General features: G+C 44.1%; 1 protein-coding gene across 1 annotated transcript in view; it reads right to left on the minus strand.

Moving 5' to 3' along the window:
• The window catches only part of NBEAL1 (neurobeachin like 1), a 502828-nt gene that overhangs the window by 208205 nt on the left and 274966 nt on the right, over nucleotides 1–19657 (minus strand). Inside the window, 4 exon segments of the mRNA XM_030208867.1 lie at nucleotides 4925–4969; nucleotides 4972–5079; nucleotides 5390–5695; nucleotides 9897–10025. Of these exon segments, the coding sequence (XP_030064727.1) occupies nucleotides 4925–4969; nucleotides 4972–5079; nucleotides 5390–5695; nucleotides 9897–10025 (588 nt within the window).

Here is a 19657-nt window from a genome sequence, read left to right on the forward strand (position 1 = left end):
ACCGAAAACAGAATGTATGTGAACTTGGGAGGAAAAACGAAGTGAGTGAAAAACTCGTCTATTTTGGTCACTCTTTTGTCAGCAAGTTTTGTTCTCACATATTAGCCTTTAGCATTGCACATCGCTGCCAGAGATACACTTTTCTAGTTTTTTTGCCAATAGATTCATCATTCCTCCCAAGTTCACATACATTATGTTTTCGGTCACTCTTTCATCAGCAAGTTTGTCCTCACATAGATAGCCTTTAGCATTGCACATTGCTGCCAGAGATAAATTTTTCTCGTTTTTTTGCGAATAAATTCATCATTTCATGTACCAGAGATGCCATTATGTCACCTTTTGTTGTTTTCCCCATTTCGTTTCCCTAGGTCCACTAACGTCACATTCTATTTAATTTTTTATTATCTATTTTTATAATTTTCTATTTATTGTCTGCAAATACTTCATTTCCATCACCGAGATGCTTATATTTTGTTCCAGACCATTATTTCTACCCTTTTCAACAAAATATTGGACAACTATATACAAACAGATAATCCTGCACCTTATAACATCAGCATATCATACGGTTTCTGTTCATACAGGTTAGTGGTTGTTTAAGCAATTTACATGGCAATATTATTCGCAAGTGCTTAAAATGTCCTACATATACAGCATCCCCATGTTTTCAATATACATTATGGCTTTGTTACCTTGGTGCTCACCTCCGTTTTCTTTCTTTACTTTTTGCACATATTATGCTTGCCTATACTTTCTGTAGAATTCACTAACACTTACTCACAGCAAGACAATCAAAAGCCCTTTGTTTCAATGCTATTCCATACATCATGTCTATGCACCGTCATCAAATTGTTCCATATTTGACGACTAAGATAGGTGCAACTATCAATGTCCCTTTCCTTTTTCCTTTCCTTTTTGTTTATTCTTTTTTCTTCCCTTATATGTATATTATGTCAGTCATATTACATTTTCCTTAATAGATACATATATTTTTATTATTCATCGAATTTTTAATTATGGTGTATTTAAATGTTGCGCTGATGTATACTCTATATTTATTGATAATTTTTGCTCTGCCATTATTCCATTTTTGACATTTCCCTTGTTTATCTATATACTGGTTGGAGTACATATATGCCCTTCATATATATGTATACGTATAAATGTGTTTTCTTGGTTTATACATTAGCATGCATACCTTTATATCATTTACCATACCACAACCATTAGCTAATTTGTTATTGATGACATCCCACACCTTTTGTTTATGTACCCTTATCACATTATTTTATATTTTACACCTAAGATAGACGCAACTCTCCAATTTTTTTTTTAAAAAACATTTTTTTTAATTATTTTTGAAAATTTTTTAAATTAATTCTTTAAATTAATTTAATTATTCATTAATTCTAAATAGTGTATCTAAATACTTTTATTTGATAAAAGTGGTAGGAGGCGGGGCTGGTGGTTGGGAGGCAGGGATAGTGCTGGGCAGACTTGTACGGTCTGTGCCCTGAGAAGACAGGTACAAATCACGCTAAGGTATACACAAAAAAGTGGCACATTTCTTGGGCAGACTGGATGGACCGTGCGGGTCTTTTCTGCCGTCATCTACTATGTTACTATGATTGTTATATCCTTTATCTATATACGGGTTATATTTGGGTATATACATTTCCTTCATATATATGTATACTAGATAAAGATTTTTGTTCTGTTTTATTTGTCAACATATCAGTATGCGTTCCAATTATTGTCATTCACTAAACCATCTTCATTACTGTAGGCCATATGATGAGATCATGTATATTGCTACGATGTATTTTTTTGTATCTTTGTTTGCCTTTACTAATCTTTTACTATACTTATTTGCTATCATTCCTGCATACATTGCCAATTTTGTTTTTAATTTTTTCCGTTCATTGTAAATTTTATGTTCTCATATGTGTATATATATTTTATTGTAGACTCCTGATGCAGGCCTAGTGGCTGAAACACAACGTTTGTGCCAAATCTTTTTACCAAATAAACATTTGTTTTAAAGTATATATCTCTCCAGTCTTTGGCATCCGTGGTCAACTTCCCACTTTTTCCTACAAACCATCTAAGCCCAGTATCCTGTTTTCCAAACAATGGTCAAGCCAGGTCACAAGTACCTGGCAGAAACCCAAATTGTGGCAACAATCCATACAGGAGAGGTATCCAGCTAAGACTCTGTCTCATGTTGGCTGGGTCTGTTTTGTCAAACAAAAGCTCTCACTCCATGACTTATGGTAGCTAACTTGATTTATATGTAGTTGCTGCTTAGTCCTACAGCTGGACTCTCTCCTTAGTTGTTTCTTCTCCAAGCTGAAGAGACCTAGTCACTTTAGCTTTCCTTATAGGGAAGTCGTCCCATACCCTTTATCATTTTCGTCACCCTTCTCTGTACCTTTACTAATTCCACAATATCTTTTTGAAATGCAGTGACCAGAACTGCACATAGTATTTGAGATGCAGTCACACCAAGGAGCAATACAAAGGCATTATAACATTCTCATTTTTGCTTTCAATTCTTTTCCTACTAATAACTAACATTCTATTTGCTACTTAGCCACTGCTGCACACTGAGTAAAGAGTTTCAAAGTATTATCAACGATGACACATAGATCCTTTTCCCGATCAGTGACTCCTAATGTGGAACCTTGCATCATGCAGCTATAGATTGAGTTCCTCTTTTCCACATGCATCACTGTGCACTTGCTCACATTAAATGTCATCTGACATTTGGATGCCCAGTCTCCCAGTCTCGTAAGGTCCTCTAGCAATTTTTCACAATCCTCTTACAATTTAACAACTTTGAATAACTTTGTGACATCAGTATATTTAATTACTTCACTAGTTATTCCCATCTCTTGATCATTTATAAATATGTTAAAAAGCAGCGGTCCCAGCACAGACCCCTGCGGAACCCCACTATCTACCCTTCTCCGTTGAGAATACTGACCACTTAACTCTACTCTCTATTTTCTATCTTGTAACCAGTTTCTAATCCACAATAGGACATTACCTCCTACCCCATGACTCTCCAATTTCCTCTGCAGTCTTTCATGACGTACTTTGTCAAACACCTTTTGAAAAACCAGATACACAATATCAACCTGCTCATCTTTATCCAGATAAACTGGATATCTGAAAATTGCTCTCACTCAATCCAGCAAAGTGTACATATGGGGCTCCATAATGCATATACTTTAGCTGGATTGAGGGGTCTGGGGGCACATTTATGGAGGCACTGGTAGAATGGATTTCCAAATTCATGTGTAGTGCTTTCCACCAAAAATCTGTCCACAAAAAAGCTAGTATAATGTCCACAGATCCTATGTAACCATAGCTTCCTTCTGAAATTGCCTATGTCCATAGTTTGTACCTAAGGGTATTTGTTGTTACTATCTATGTTTATGTGCTGAGTGGAATGAGTTTATCTTTAAAACCAGAGAAGTTACAGACTCTTTAGTGTGACTACTCAGTGATCTTCACATGTTTAAAAATGTTTGCACTGTAAAACTACCATTATTTGAAAAAAAAAAAAAAAAAGAGTAAGCACTAGCTTACTGTTAATGATGTTTCAGTCAGGTAGACATTTGTAAATAATGATTTGAATAATTTGTATTGATAATATGATAATTTACACATAGTTTCTTTAAAGCATTTCATTTCAGAACGGCAATCATGGGCAAAGTGTCAGTAACGGACAAAATGAGAATCCAGACACTGTGTGAACAAGGTTTCGGATCAAAAGCTGTTGAGAACTTTCCAAAGCAACTGAAGGCGGGTGGACACTTTGAGCATTCATAATGTCTGCAAAATTCTGACACAATCTGTTTGGGGGGGTCAAAAATGTGCCTCCTCACCTCGGGCTCTGGACCCCACTCCCACCGAAGTCTGGCTATGTGCCTGTTTTAAATGCTCCCAGGTTTCAACATAATTCATGTTGATGTGGGATATAAATGTCATAAATAAATAAATAGAAACTCTATAAATGTTGAGCACCTGATTTTTATAACAACAATATTGTCTGTTTTAGTGGTGCTTTACCAGGAGAAAAAAAATGTCTGCATGAATACAACACGTACTAGGGAGTCCCTATAATCAGTCCCTCCAAATGACACACTGACTATGATTTATAACAAATTATTACTCTACCTATGAAAATTTATTCCATTATTATACTTCCTCTGTGTACATCCGTATGCTGCACAAGCTGGCATGTTTGAAAATATAAGTGATCTTAAAAAAAATGCTAAAACAATAAAGAACGACAATGTGGATGCAGCAGCTCATAGGTTTGTTTGCTTTGTTTTGAGTGTACGCAGAACGATGACTGCACAGGGAAGAGGAAACACAGACTAATCTAAGTGGCTTCAATTTTTTTTACGTCATGCTGCCTCCTGCTCTCAATCAAACCTCCTTGGCAGCAGCATATCCTAATCTCTGCATCAGACAGTTCAGATGGGAGGGGCACAGTGAGTGGCCTGTGAAACGAAGCACAGTGGGTACACATGTGCATCTTGCCTTTGCAGACACCCAGACCCCTTCTGCTATTACACATACAGAAAGATTATTATTGTTGTTTTAAATTTTTTTTTTTTTGGGGGGGGGGGGGGGGGAGATTATCATGTAATCCAGGAACCAGAAAAGTACTACTACAACAATCACCCAATAGAGGCAACTTCACACATGCTACTGAAATACTATCACTTTAAATCACACTAAAATCTTGCTGAAAGGTGCTGCTTAAATATGAATCATATGGGAAACAGAATAAGAGTCAGCCTTTACAGAACATGCACAATCAACATCTGGTCAGAGTTGATGATGTTCATTATTGCATCTGAAACCGCCTCTAAACAAGAAATGCTGCATCAGTATCTTTAGATTTTACCTGGAATTTTGACTTGCTTTTTCCTCTCTCTCTCTCTTTCTCTTGCTTTGCATGTTTGCCATTAATGCCTCATGACACTCCTTCCAATAACGTGCCATGCGTTCATGGCTACTGCTGAATGTAATGACTTCATACTGCTTCATATACTGAACAATCTGTAGAGAAACAGACACAAAAATTTCATTTCAAGGAAATGATTCATTGTGTAGAGGGTAGATAATCAACAGAACATACAACCTTATGAGACAATCTTGGTCAGTTTGGTACACAGATTTCAAGTTAAATTGGTATAGAGCTCACTCCTACAGCCATTTCTAAGTATTCGGTCATTATAAACAAATAATAAAATTTAATAAAACTTCAGCAACACAGTATCTTCTGCCAACTAAATCAGCCACAAATTTGCTAAAACCTTCTATTTCCATGTAGAAGACAAAGAAAATAACCAAAGATAACACAGCTTACATATTTGTCAATATAAATTCGCCATTCGTCAGTACTGCAATACTCCTGGAAATCTTCAAAGAAAGATGGGCTGCCATTGGTGGAAGGCAGAGAGGGTAAGTGCAGGTTCATAAACAGAAGGTAGTAAATCTTTGATAACAAAGTTCGCACAATAGGAATTAGAAAGGAGTAGGTTTCTGTTTGTTCCTTGATGGATGTGCTAAGGATCCCTTCCAGTTTTCCCAAAAGGTAACATGCCTCTTCCTGGTCCTCTATCACCTTGGTCTGAAGAAGTGTGTTCAACTTAGCTGCAGCCATGGCACAAACCTAGGCAGAGAATATTAAAATCACAACAGATCTCGTACAAAAGTTAATTAAAATCAAGAATTAATGAGGAATATAAACATCTGCTGATTGCATTCTGATGTAACAGAGTAGCTCATACTAGTGTATATAAAGCACTGAAACTGCTCAATGTATTTTGTAATGGTTGTTGAAATGGCTGTTCCAAATGATCCCGATTGAGAGAAAGTTTTGGGCATGCCAGGTATGAAAATGCACTTAAACCTTGACAGGGATGGATTAATAATATACTGGTCCTTAGACAAACATATTTGAAGGCTTCTATCATGGGCCTCTATTTACTTCATTCCCCCTGAAGATCGACATTAATACTTTCCCTGCCTCCTCTGTACATGACTTGTTAGCTAATTTTTGGTTTGAATGCGGGAGCGTGTTCAGGTATGAATAAGAACATAAGAGCCACCAATGGTGCATCTAGCCAAGTATCCTGTATTTGAGCAAGCGTACCCCAAAGATCCAGTCCAGCCTCACTAACCTCAGGACGCTGCCATTACGGTCTGACGCTACTATTATGGACTGACATTTCTTTATCCTTACCTCTCTGCCCTGCTTATCCCTTTCCATTTATTGCACCCTGTCTATTTGTTGTTAGCAACATTGAGCCTGCCAGAAGTGGGAAATTGTGGGATATAAGCGCTGTAAAATAAATAAATAAATAAGTACCTGGCAGAAACCAGATATTTTTAACCGATTAAAAATGGAGTTCCTTTCTTTTCCTTTTAAATGTTTTGTACTATTTGTAAACAGTTCTAACATGTCTATTGAGAATGATATATCATATACCAATAAGCCATAACTGGAAACATAGATACTCATGGAGCAAGGTCTGTCTGGAGGGCAAAAGGGGGGGGGGGGACCAAAAAGCACGCTATTTATATTATTATTGAATTTCTTTATTAAGTTTCAAAATTTACAAGATAATACTTATAAATCGGAAATACAGCAAAGTAATTAGAGAAGAAGCATCATTCATCCATATCCAAAAAGGAAAAAATGTTAATCTCCACAACTATTATGCTTTCTCTAAAAAGGCAAAATAAACAAAAAAGAAGAGATAAATCGCTTTCTTAGACCACAATTGTATAGGGAGAGGAGACATCTAGTTAAAGGAGAAACGTGAAAGTAATACATTAACGTAAATGGCCTGGCTCGTATACCCCCAGCTTTATATACTATTTCTTAATACTCATCAATCACTATCTGGACAGTTTCTTACTATCTATAAACGTTTTAAGCTGACCTGGTTCAAAAAAGATGTACTTATTTCCCAGGTATTAATACAGCATTTGCATGGATAAGCCAATACAAAGGAAGCTCCCAATGCTTTAACCTCCTCTCTGTAGGCAAGAAATGCTTTTCTACAATCTTGTGTGGATCTAACCACATCTGGAAAGATCCAGATTTTATGACCACAAAATTCTTTATTTGAGTTCTTAAAGTAAAGTCTTAATAAGGCATTCATATCCTGCTCAAAGACGAATGATACCAAAAGCGTCCTTCGCATTGATACTTCTGATATAGATTCCTCTAGCAATGCTGATAAATCTTGTAAATTCAGTTCAGGTGTCTGTATCTTTTCTGTTGGATTCGCCTTAGATTGTTTAGATTCAGGTAAATAATAAATGTTATTTATCGGCGGAATTGCAGATTGAGGATAAGCCAAAACTTCCATCAAATATTTTTTCAAGAAATCAATCGGGGCAATTCCAGGTGAAACAGGAAAATTTAAAATCCGTAGATTCAGACGTCTATTATAGTTTTCAAGAGTTTCTAATTTTAAGGAAACCTTAATTTTATCTTTTATCAGAGTATCTGTTACTGCTTTCAGAGATGAGATTTCAGTTTTTTGATTAGACAAATCTATTTTAACATCCTCATGAGCTAACGTTAAAGCATCTATTTTATTTACCAGCAAAGTCATATCCTGAGAAGTTTTTGTAGCTAGAGTCATTAGTTGTTGAATGGCTGACCAAATGGATTGTAGAGTTACCACTTGTGGAACCGCTTGTTCCATGGTTGTAACGTCTGCTTCCTGGGGCAGAGTACCACCGTCTGAGGGCCTTCGGTCACCGACTTCCGGTTCCTTCGCGTCCTCAATACTCGACCGCTGGATTGCAGGACAAAGCGGTGGGTTAAAGTCCGGTAGGGATAGCGATGTCTCTACCCCTAATAGAGATGTCGCTCCTTCCACAAATCCAAATGCGGGGTCCCTCTCACCGGTTCTCGCTGGGGTGCTGGAGACATAACGCAGAAGCGTTTGCTGACCGGGGGCAGGTAATAGGGCTGACGGTAGTAAACCCTTTACCACCCCCTTCCTCTTAGTATGCGGCATATAGAGAAACGAAATAAGGCTGAACGAACAGAGTTTCAGCTCATGCTGACCGCGGGGTCTCCAGCTCGAGCCGCCATCTTGACTCCTCCCCCCTATGCTCACACGCTATTTATATAATTATAAAACTTTATGTTTATTGAGAAGCTTTGTATACCGCTACTTCTATAACAAGGTCACAGCGGTTTACAAAATAAAAACAAAAATCAGAAAACAGAAAAGACATCCAAATTCAAAACAGGAAAGACACTGTCAATCAGCATTCACAGCAATACTATGGAGCTAAGCACAAACAAAAGTCTCTGCAAACAGGGGGACCCGATGCTGGACTTTAACTAGACAAGGGAGGAACACCAAATGCAATAGTAAAGAAGTGTGTTTTGAGCAGTTTTGAAATGTGAAAAGGACAACTTAGATCTTAATAGCTGGACATGGATCTTATGGCTGGACATGGAAAAATAAGGGTGCTAAGTGCAAACTACGTAATGCAAAGTACGAATGAGAAAAACAAAAAATGTCCCAAAGAAGGAGAGAGAAGCACAACTGCGATATATATTTTTCTGTTTTTCCAATTTCTAGCCTGTTAACTCCAGCATATTATGCAAAGCAGATTTCAACAATATACTCAGTAGATAACAAAAGTTAAGTACCACATAAAAACAACTGTGATTTAAAACCAAGATCCTAATCAACAGTATGCCCTTGATACTGAGCAGTTTGGATGACAATATGGAGTAGACTGGATTAAAAATATGTCTCTGCAGGAATAACTGAGCACACTGGATGAACCAACGGTATTTTTCTGTTGTCATATACTGCATTGCTATATTAAACTGTCTGTTTTAAATTTTCTAAAATGTATAAGCATTAAGCAATGGGATTCTACAAACCTGGATTATGCCTGTTTCATACTATACATCAACCATAAAAAGCACCACTATTTTTATTACAGATCTCCAAGGTGTAGCTTGATTCACTTCTAAAATAAACCGTAATTAAACCAAAACCCACAAATCATATTTTTAAGGCTACTTAATGATCCTTTCATAAGAAAGCAAAGTACAGTCTTATGAAGATCTTCATTTTCTTTTTCAGGACCATTATATATAAAAACTGTAATGGATTTATAATATTGGTAGCACATATTTTGTAACAGACTATGAAGCAAAGTTCAGAAGCTGTTTCATTGGTGCTGGTAAGCTACTATAGAAACATAATTTCAGAGAATAAAAAGCACAAGGAATCTGACACTCCTAGTTCAGTAGTACAATTACAGATCCTGTCTCGTTTCTACATATGTTTTCTGGAATAATCTATCACATAAATGACCTATATGATCAACAGAACACAAATCAATTATGCAAATTTTGTTTCTAAATAAGAATCCAGATAATACAGAGACTTATAAGCAGACTAACAACATACAAAGCTTTTCTATATGGAAGGTTACATATGGAAGGTTACATTACAGAGGATCCAGTAGTCTCAGCAGCTCCTCAATGGCACCAAACATGGGCAAAAAGTACAAAAGAAAAATCAATACATCCAAGAAATGGGGAAAAAAATTTTAAAAAATTATTATTTACTGAAGCTTTTATCTTATTTTAGGGTGGTTACTAAAACCTTCATGAATTCTGTTCATTTTGACTGGCATTTGTCTTGACCAGTAACACTGTTTCAGTACTAGATGCATAGAAAGGATGGCAACACTAAAGATCTGAACTGTCATGTCGAGTCAGAAAGTGTAGTCAAGAGGATTAATTTGAGTAATCAAATCAAATCATTTCACCATATTACACATTCAGCATAAACAGATGCAACACACATGCAACAAACCTGTAAGTTGTTCTGTCCTATGAATCCAAGAAGTAGTCTGACCTCAACCTGCGAGAGCTGCTCCCACTCTGGACCAGCAGAGTACCACACAGACAGACTATCCATGAGGATTACTACCTCTTCTAAAAGCTATTGTAAAAGAAAAGGAGAAAGAAAAACAAAATGACAGAAATGTTATTTAAGAACTATGGGGACCTTTTACAAAAGTGCGCTGAAAAATGGCCTGTGGTAGTGCAGACGCGTGTTTTGGGTGAGCGCAGAATCATTTTTCAGTACACCTGTAAAAAATGCCTTTTTAAAATTTTTGTCAAAAATGATTGTGCGGCAAAATGAAAATTGCTGGGTGTCCTTTTTGGATCCGAGACCTTACCGCCAGCCATCGATGCGTAGTGGATGTGCATAAAAAATGAAATTACTGCAAGGGCCACGCAGTAGCCGGGCGGTAACTCAAAACTGACACACGGCGCCTACGCGGCTTAGTAAAAGGGTCCCTATATATATAAAATCTAAGGTAAAATTATGTGTCATACCTGATAATTTTCTTTCCATTAATCATAGCTGATCAATCCATAGACTGGTGGGTTGTGTCCATCTACCAGCAGGTGGAGATAGAGAGCAAACTTTTGCCTCCCTATATGTGGTCATGTGCTGCCGGAAACTCCTCAGTATGTCGATATCAAAGCTCCATCCGCAGGACTCAGCACTTAGAGAATTACACCCACGAAGGGACACTCTGCCCAGCTCACCACCGCCGAAACGGGGGAGGGGAATTAACCCAGCTCATCCCCACACAAGTGGGGGAGGGGAATCCGTCCAGCTCATCCCCGCGAAGCGGGGGAGGGACACCACACCCGCCGATGCGGGGGGATCTGGCTTATCCTGCAACCGCAACCGCGGGAGGAGCTGACTGACCCTAACACCGCCGAAGCGGGAGGGGTACAAAGCTGCCCTACAGCCGCACGAAGCGGGAGGGAGTGCCGGCAGAATTTAAATCTCAATCCAGCCCCGTAAAACGGAGGGGAGAGGAATGCAGCAGCTCACTGTAACACAAACTCGTCTCAACTCTTGAAGAATCCAAGTGAAAGAAGAACTTGAACACGAAGTCCTCCTGAAGTAACTAAAGGCTAAACTTGAACCTAAAATTCAACCAGAATATAAACAGTACAGATATCTGGGAGGGGCTATGGATTGATCAGCTATGATTAATGGAAAGAAAATTATCAGGTATGATACATAATTTTACCTTCCATATCATCAAGCTGATCAATCCATAGACTGGTGGAATGTACCGAAGCAGTACTCACCCACGGCGGGACATAGAAATCCCTGACCGCAACACTGAAGCTCCAAACCGGGCCTCCGCCCGAGCAGCCACAGTCAAGCGGTAATGCCTGTCAAAGGTATGGGCCTTCCCCGCGGCCACCTAAGCCGCTGCAATGGCTTCCTTGCCCATCTTGCCACTGTAGGCTTAGAAGCCTGCAGACCCTTACGAGGACCTGGAAACAGGACAAACAGATGATCCGATTTCCGGAAATCATTGGTCACTTCCAAGTATCTGATGATGACTCGTCTCACATCCAGAAATTGAGAGCAGAGTATTCCTCTGGGTAGACCTCCCTACGAAAGGAAGGGAGACAGAGCTGCTGAATCACATGGAAGCGAAAAACAATCTTGGGCAGGAAGGAAGGCACTGTGCGAATAGTCACTCCTGCCTCAGTGAACTGCAGAAAAAGCTCTCGACATGAGAGTGCCTGGAGCTCGGAAAATCTTCTGGCTGAAGTGATAGCCACCAAAAAGACTGCTTTCAACGTCAGGTCTTTCAGAGATGCCCTCGACAAGGGTTCAAAAGGCGGCTTCTGCAATGCTCTTAGCACCAGGTTGAGATTCCACGCAGGCACCACTGAGTGCAGAGGAGGGCGCAGGTGATTAACTCCCTTGAGAAAGCGCACCACATCTGGCTGCGAAGCCAGGGAAGCACCCTTCAGGCGGCCCCTGAAGCAAGCCAGAGCCGCTACCTGAACTTTCAGGGAACTGAGCGACAGGCCTTTGTCCAGACCTTCTTGCAGGAACGCCAACACTGAAGAAATTGGAGCAGTGAAGGGAGAAAGTGAGCCTGCTTCACACCACGCTGCAAAGATACGCCAAACTCTGGCGTAAGCAGTAGAAGTAGAGCGCTTCCTCGCTCTCAGCATAGTGGCGATAACCTTGTCTGAGAAGCCCTTCTTTCTCAGACGCTGCCGCTCAATAGCCAGGCCGTAAGACCAAAGGGGGAGGGATCCTCCATCACCACGGGACCCTGATGAAACAGGCCCTGCTCCACTAGCAGCCACAGAGGATCGCCGACTGAGAGCCTGATCAAGTCCGCATACCAGGGACGTCTGGGCCAATCCGGACCCACCAGGATTACCCTGCCGGGATGCTTTGCCACCCGGTCTAGCACCCTGCCCAACATGGGCCAGGGCGGGAACACATAGAGAAGCTCTTGTGTCGGCCACTGTTGGAGAAGAGCATCTACTCCCAGGGATCGAGGGTCCCGTCCTCTGCTGAAAAAGCGCGGCACTTGACAATTGGCCGATGACGCCATCAGATCTAGGCTCGGCTGGCCCCAGCGCTTCGTGATGCCCAAGAACGCCTGAGCAGATAGCTGCCACTCTCCGGGCTCCAAGGTATGGCGACTGAGAAAGTACGCCTTGACATTCATGACTCCGGCAATGTGGGCTGCTGACAGCTGTTCCAGGTTCGCTTCCGCCCACTGGCATAGATTCATGGCCTCCTTGGCTAGAGGGGCGCTCTTGGTACCTCCCTGGCGGTTGACATAGGCCACAGCCGTGGCATTGTCCGACAGGACCCGTACAGGCTTCAACACCAGTACCGGGATGAACTCCAACAACACCAACCGAATGGCTCTGAGTTCCAGGAGGTTGATAGACCACTTTGCCTCTGCAGGAGACCAGAGCCCCTGCGCTGTCCTTCCCAAGCAGTGGGCTCCCCAGCCCATCAAAGAGGCGTCTGTCGTGACGACAATCCACTCCGGGGTCACCAGAGGCATTCCTGCAGACAACTTGTCTGTCTGCGTCCACCAGCTCAGCGCCTTGCGCACTGCTGGGTCCAAGGGAAGGCGCACAGCATAATCCTCCGACATCGGAGTCCAGCGCAGCAGCAGAGATTGTTGTAGTGGTCTCATATGAGCCCTGGCCCAGGGCACTACTTCCATCGTGGCCGTCATAGAGCCCAACAGCTGCACGTAGTCCCAAGCCCGAAGAGGAGAGGCTACTAGGAACTAGTCCACCTGAGCCTGAAACTTGACAATCCGATTGTCTGGCAGGAACACTCTGCCCACTTGGGTGTCGAATCGAACTCCCAGATACTCCAGGGACTGAGTCGGGCGCAGCTGGCTTTACTCCCAGTTGATGATCCACCCCAGGGAGCTCAAAAGAGCAACCACCCGGTTCACAGCTTTGCCGCACTCTGCATAAGAGGGGGCTTGGATCAACCAGTCGTCCAGATAAGGATGGACTTGAACTCCTTCCTTCCTCAGGAAGGCCGCGATGACCACCATTACTTTGGAGAAGGTCCGCGGAGCAGTAGCCAACCCGAACGGGAGGGCTCTGAACTGGAAGTGTCGGCCCAGTACTGCAAAACGCAGAAAGCGTTGATGAGGAGGCCAGATGGGAATATGCAAGTACGCTTCCTTGATGTCCAAGGATGCCAGGAACTCTCCTGCCTTCACTGCCGCTATAACAGAGCGGAGGGTCTCCATGCGAAAGTGCCGAACTTTCAAGGCCCAATTGACCCCTTTGAGGTCGAGGATAGGCCGTATAGAACCTCCTTTCTTTGGTATCACAAAGAAAAAGGAGTAACATCCCTTGCCAAGCTGATTTTCTGGCACCGGAACGACCGCCCCCAGGCGGATCAGATTGTTCAAGGTCTGCTGCACTACCACAGCTTGACCGGAGACTTGCAGGGAGAGAGTACAAACCCGTCTTTTAAGGGTCGGCAGAACTCTAGCTTGTAGCCGTCTCTGATGACTTCCAGCACCCAAGCGTCTGAAGTTATTGTGGTCCACTCGCCCATAAACGAGGACAGCCGTCCTCCAATCTGCACTGGGGCGTGGACCAAGGCCCCGGTCATTGGGTATGAGACCCTGGGGGAGGACCGGAGGGAGCACCTCCGGGACGGCGGTCTCTGCGAAAGGAATGCTGCTTGGGGGAGAAGTTCCTCTTGAAGGAAGAGGGGGCAGAGGAGCCCGACCTGCCCGGGCGGTACCGACGGGCTTCCTGAAACCGTCTTCTGGAGGTACCAGGGCGAGTACTAGCCCGAACCCTGACCTCTGGTAACTTCTTGCCCTTAGACGTGCCGAGATCGGTCACGATTTTGTCCAGCTCGACCCCAAAGAGCAGCTTGCCTTTAAAAGGCAATCTAGCCAGGCGGGATTTAGAGGCATGGTCAGCAGACCAATGTTTCAGCCAAAGCCACCGCCACGCAGAGATTGTCTGAGCCATGCCTTTCGCTGAGGCCCTCAAGACTTCATACAGCAAGTCTGCCAAATACGCTAAGCCCGATTCCAGGGCCGGCCAATCAGCCCTCAAGGAAAGATCCGAGGGGAAAGCCCGCTGCACCATAGTCAGGCACGCCCTGGCCACATAGGAGCCGCAAATTGAGGCCTGCAAACTTAAAGCAGCTGCCTCAAAGAACGACCTTAAGGCCGCCTCCAATCTTCAGTCTTGGGCGTCCTTTAGGGCCGTGCCACCTTCCACCGGCAACGCCGTTTTCTTAGTCACCGCAGTGATTAAAGAATCCACGGTAGGCCACAGATAGGCCTCACGTTCACTTTCAGTCAAAGGATAGAGGCGGGACATAGCCCTAGCCACTTTAAGGCTCGCTTCCGGGACATCCCATTGAGCCGCAATTAAGGTGTGCATGGCATCATGCACGTGGAAGGTTCTAGGCGGGCGCTTCGTCCCCAGCATAATGGCAGAGCCAACAGGGGCTGAGGGAGAGACGTCCTCCGGAGAGGAAATCTTCAAAGTGTCCATGGCCTGTACCAACAGGTTGGACAAATCCTCTGAGCTAAAAAGCCGCGCTGCAGAGGGGTCATCCGCTCCATCCGAGCGGGGATCCGTCTCCTCCAAGGAATCCGCAAAGGACCGTTGGGAGACCTCAGGTACGCTGCCCTCATCTACATTGGAGGAGACAAAGTCCTCCAAGGCCTGGGAATCAACCTGAGGGCGTTTACCTCTGGGAACCTCAACCTCTTTACCAGACGAGGGAGCAGGGGCAGCGTTTTGCATAAGGAAGGCCTGATGCAGCAGCAAAACAAACTCGGGGGAGAAACCCCCCAGACTGTGTACTTCCGCAGCCTGGGCAACAGCCCTAGATGCACCCTCAACCGGCGCTCGCAAGAGCGGGGGAGAGACATGTTGCGCATCCAAAATGGCGTCCGGCGCGACACTCCGCGAAGGAGCCACGCGGGAAGAACGGCGCTTAACTTTAGCCGGTTTTGTGCCGTCGCCCAAATTAAGGGCGTTCATGGCATTAATGTCTCCAACCTCAAGGGCGGCCCAAGAAGAAGCCGTCCGAGCCGCGTGGCCGGCCAAGATGGCGGAGGCGAGGAGCGGGGGATGGGCGTTTATGGCGGGAAAAATCGCCACACCGGAGGAAGGACCGGGACATTCATCGGCCACGAAACTGTCACCCAACAAGGGCGAATCAGGCTTTAAGACCTCCGCATCCCCTCTAGAAGCGCCCAAGCGATCCGGGGAGCGACTCTTTACGCCCTCGCCCTCCGACGCCATATGCCACGTGGAGATAAATCGGGGAACCCCCTGCCCGCTATAAAAAGGTAAAAATTACCTGCTTTCCGCTCCGAGCTGTAACGACCTGGTGTCCCAGTGAGTATCTGCAATAAACGTTTACATAAACGTCGAAATAAACGCCTTTAAGGACGTTCAAAATTTTTTTTTTTTTTTTTTTTACGGAGCCAGCGGGAGGGGGGAGAAAAGGAGGGACCTGGCAACCACCAGGTTTGCACTTGCTCAAAAGAGCCCTCAACCCCAGGCACTCAACAAAACCTAAAAATTAGGCTTGGAGGCCTAGCCAGAGCTGCTGCTGTGTGTGACCACCACCTGCTGAGACAGAGAACATACTGAGGAGTTTCCGGCAGCACATGACCACATATAGGGAGGCAAAAGTTTGCTCTCTATCTCCACCTGCTGGTAGATGGACACAACCCACCAGTCTATGGATTGATCAGCTTGATGATATGGAAGACATTATTTACTTGCTCATTACAAATAATTATGTAGATTAAAAGGAAAATCCCCCTAACTTTATGCATATTCTAATTTCCACTAAATCAGTGAACTGCTTGACTGAATACTCAATACTGAGCAAGAAGTCTCAAATGTTTTTTAACGGAGTAAAAACTACATAATGAGGCATTTTTTAAATAAACAAGTTAGTTTTCAACTCAAAGACAAAGATAATAAAATGTTTTATGCATTTGAATAGATTTCTTTCTTAGGGCCCTGTTTACTAAGTTGCACTGTAAGTGCACTAACTTTTTAGCTTGTGCTAATGCTAGAGACACCCATATATTCCTATGGGCTTCCTGTTCCGGGGTAGAGGGAGCTGTAGCGAACGAGCAAAGAAGTTTAGCGAATTCAGAGCAGGCGCGTGCCGCGGCACCCCCCCCCCCCCCCAGCGGCGTGCACCCGGGGGGGGGGGGTGTCATTTCGCCGGAGGGGGGGAAGGTGTAATTTAGTGGAGGGGGGGGGCGCGCTGCACCAGGGGGGGGGGGGGTGCATCGGCGCTCCGCCCCGGGTGCCATCCAGGCAAGGAACACCACTGATGATAAATGATCTATTGTTAGCTTCCAGATGTGTTATAGCCAGGGCATGGAGATGTTCTTCCTTGCCATCTATTTCAGAATGGCTCAATAAATGTGGATGATTTACAAAAGGAAAAAAATAACATCTGAACTGAAAAATTATAAGATAAAATTTGATGAGGACTAGAATCTCTTTCTACTTAGGACAACAAGTGTGTAACTCTTGTTTTGGATTTGATTTGTGCCTTCATTTCTTTTATGTATAATCTCATTTTCAGTTGTATTTACTGCTGTAAAGTTCTTGACTTCTGAGAGTTGTACCTGTTAAAAACGGAATTAAAAAAAAAAAAGATTGGGAAGCAAAAGAAAGTCTACACCTGAATGGCTGATGAGAAATAAAATTAAAGTTTTGGGTTGGCCTAGTCAAAGCCCTGACTCGAATCGAGCAGTTCATTCATGAAAACCTATGCATGTGTGTGAATTAAAGCAGTTCTGCAAAGAAGAGTGGGTAAGATTTCTCAACAGAGATGTGAAAGACTTATCAAATTATAGGAAGCATTTGGCTGAAATTATTGATGCTAAAAGGTGGAAAAATGTTATTAAGTTTAGGGGGCAGTTACTTTTTCAATGGGTGATATGGGTATTGGGTAACTTTGGTCCTTAAATAAATGAAGTAACCTAAAAACTGTTATGTTTATTCACTTTTCCTTTGTCTAATATAGTACTACATTTTGTTTAAAGATCAGAAACCATTCCGTGTAACATATATTCAACAGGAAATCAGGAGGAAAGAAAGCGAATGCTACATACCTGTAGAAGGTATTCTCCGAGGACAGCAGGCTGATTGTTTTCACTGATGGGTGACGTCCACGGCAGCCCCCTCCAATCAGAATCTTCACTAGCAAAGGCCTTTGCTAGCCCTCGCGCGCCCATGCGCACCGCGCATGCGCGACCGTCTTCCCGCCCGAACCGGCTCGTGTTCGTCAGTCCCGTATATAGCAAGACAAAGACAAGGGAAGACACAACTCCAAAGGGGAGACGGGCGGGTATGTGAGAACAATCAGCCTGCTGTCCTCGGAGAATACCTTCTACAGGTATGTAGCATTCGCTTTCTCCGAGGACAAGCAGGCTGCTTGTTCTCACTGATGGGGTATCCCTAGCCCCCAGGTGCACTCAAAACAACAAACATGGCCATTTGGGCCTCGCAACGGCGAGGACATAACTGAGATTGACCTAACAACTTATCCAACTAACTGACAGTGTAGCCTGGAACAGAATAAACATGGGCCTAGGGGGGTGGAGTTGGATTCTAAACCCCGAACAGATTCTGAAGCACTGACTGCCCGAACCGACTGTCGCGTCGGGTGTCCTGCTGCAGGCAGTAATGAGATGTGAATGTGTGGACAGATGACCACGTCACAGCCTTGCAAATCTCTTCAATAGTGGCTGACTTCAAGTGGGCCACTGACGCAGCCATGGCTCTAACACTATGAGCCGTGACATGACCCTCAAGAGCCAGCCCAGCCTGGGCGTAAATGAAGGAAATGCAATCTGCTAGCCAATTTGAAATGGTGTGTTTCCCCACAGCCACTCCCCTCCTGTTGGGATCAAAAGAAAAACAATTGGGCGGACTGTCTGTTGGGCTGTGTCCACTCCAGATAGAAGGCCAATGCTCTTTTGCAGTCCAATGTGTGCAGCTGACGTTCAGAAGGGCAGGAATGCGGACGGGGAAAGAATGTTGGCAAGACAATTGACCGGTTCAGATGGAACTCCAACACTACCTTCGGCAAGAACTTAGGGCGAGTGCGGAGGACTACTCTATTATGATGAAATCTGGGGTAAGGGGCCTGAGCTACCAGGGCCTGAAGCTCACTGACTCTACAAGCTGAAGTAATTGCCACCAAGAAAATGACCTTCCAGGTCAAGTACTTCAGATGGCAGGAGTTCAGTGGCTCAAAAGGAGGTTTCATCAGCTGGGTGAGAATGACATTGAGATCCCATGACACTGTAGGAAGTTTGACGGGGGGCTTTGACAAAAGCAAACCTCTCATGAAGCGAACAACTAAAGGCTGTCCTGAGATCGGCTTACCTTCCACACGGTAATGGTCTGCACTGATTGCGCTAAGGTGAACCCTTACAAAGTTGGTCTTGAGACCAGACTCAGGTGCAGAAGGTATTCAAGCAGAGTCTGTGTAGGACAGGAGCGAGGATCTAAGGCCTTGCTGTCACACCAGATGGCAAACCTCCTCCATAAAAAGAAGTAACTCCTCTTAGTGGAATCTTTTCTGGAAGCAAGCAAGACACGGGAGACACCCTCCGACAGACCCAAAGAGGCAAAGTCTACGCTCTCAACATCCAGGCCGTGAGAGCCATTGACTGGAGGTTGGGATGCAGAAGCGCCCCTTCGTCCTGTGTGATGAGGGTCGGAAAACACTCCAATCTCCACGGTTCTTCGGAGGACAACTCCAGAAGGAGAGGGAACCAGATCTGACGCGGCCAAAAAGGAGCAATCAGAATCATGGTGCCTCGGTCTTTCTGGAGTTTCAACAAAGTCTTCCCCACCAGAGGTATGGGAGGATAAGCATACAGCAGGCCTTCCCCCCCAATCCAGGAGGAAGGCATCCGATGCCAGTCGGCCATGGGCCTGAAGTTTGGAACAGAACTGAGGGACCTTGTGGTTGGCTCGAGATGCAAAGAGATCTACCAAGGGGGTGCCCCATAGTTGGAAGATCCGGCGCACTACTCTGGAGTTGAGCGACCACTCGTGAGGTTGCATAATCCTGTTCAACCTGTCGGCCAGACTGTTGTTTACGCCTGCCAGATATGTGGCTTGGAGCAACATGCCGTAACGGCGAGCCCACAGCCACATGCTGACGGCTTCCTGACACAGGGGGCGAGATCCGGTGCCCCCCTGCTTGTTGATGTAATACAT

The sequence above is a fragment of the Microcaecilia unicolor genome, chromosome 7, assembly GCF_901765095.1.
Source record: "Microcaecilia unicolor chromosome 7, aMicUni1.1, whole genome shotgun sequence".
Taxonomy (NCBI): domain Eukaryota; kingdom Metazoa; phylum Chordata; class Amphibia; order Gymnophiona; family Siphonopidae; genus Microcaecilia; species Microcaecilia unicolor.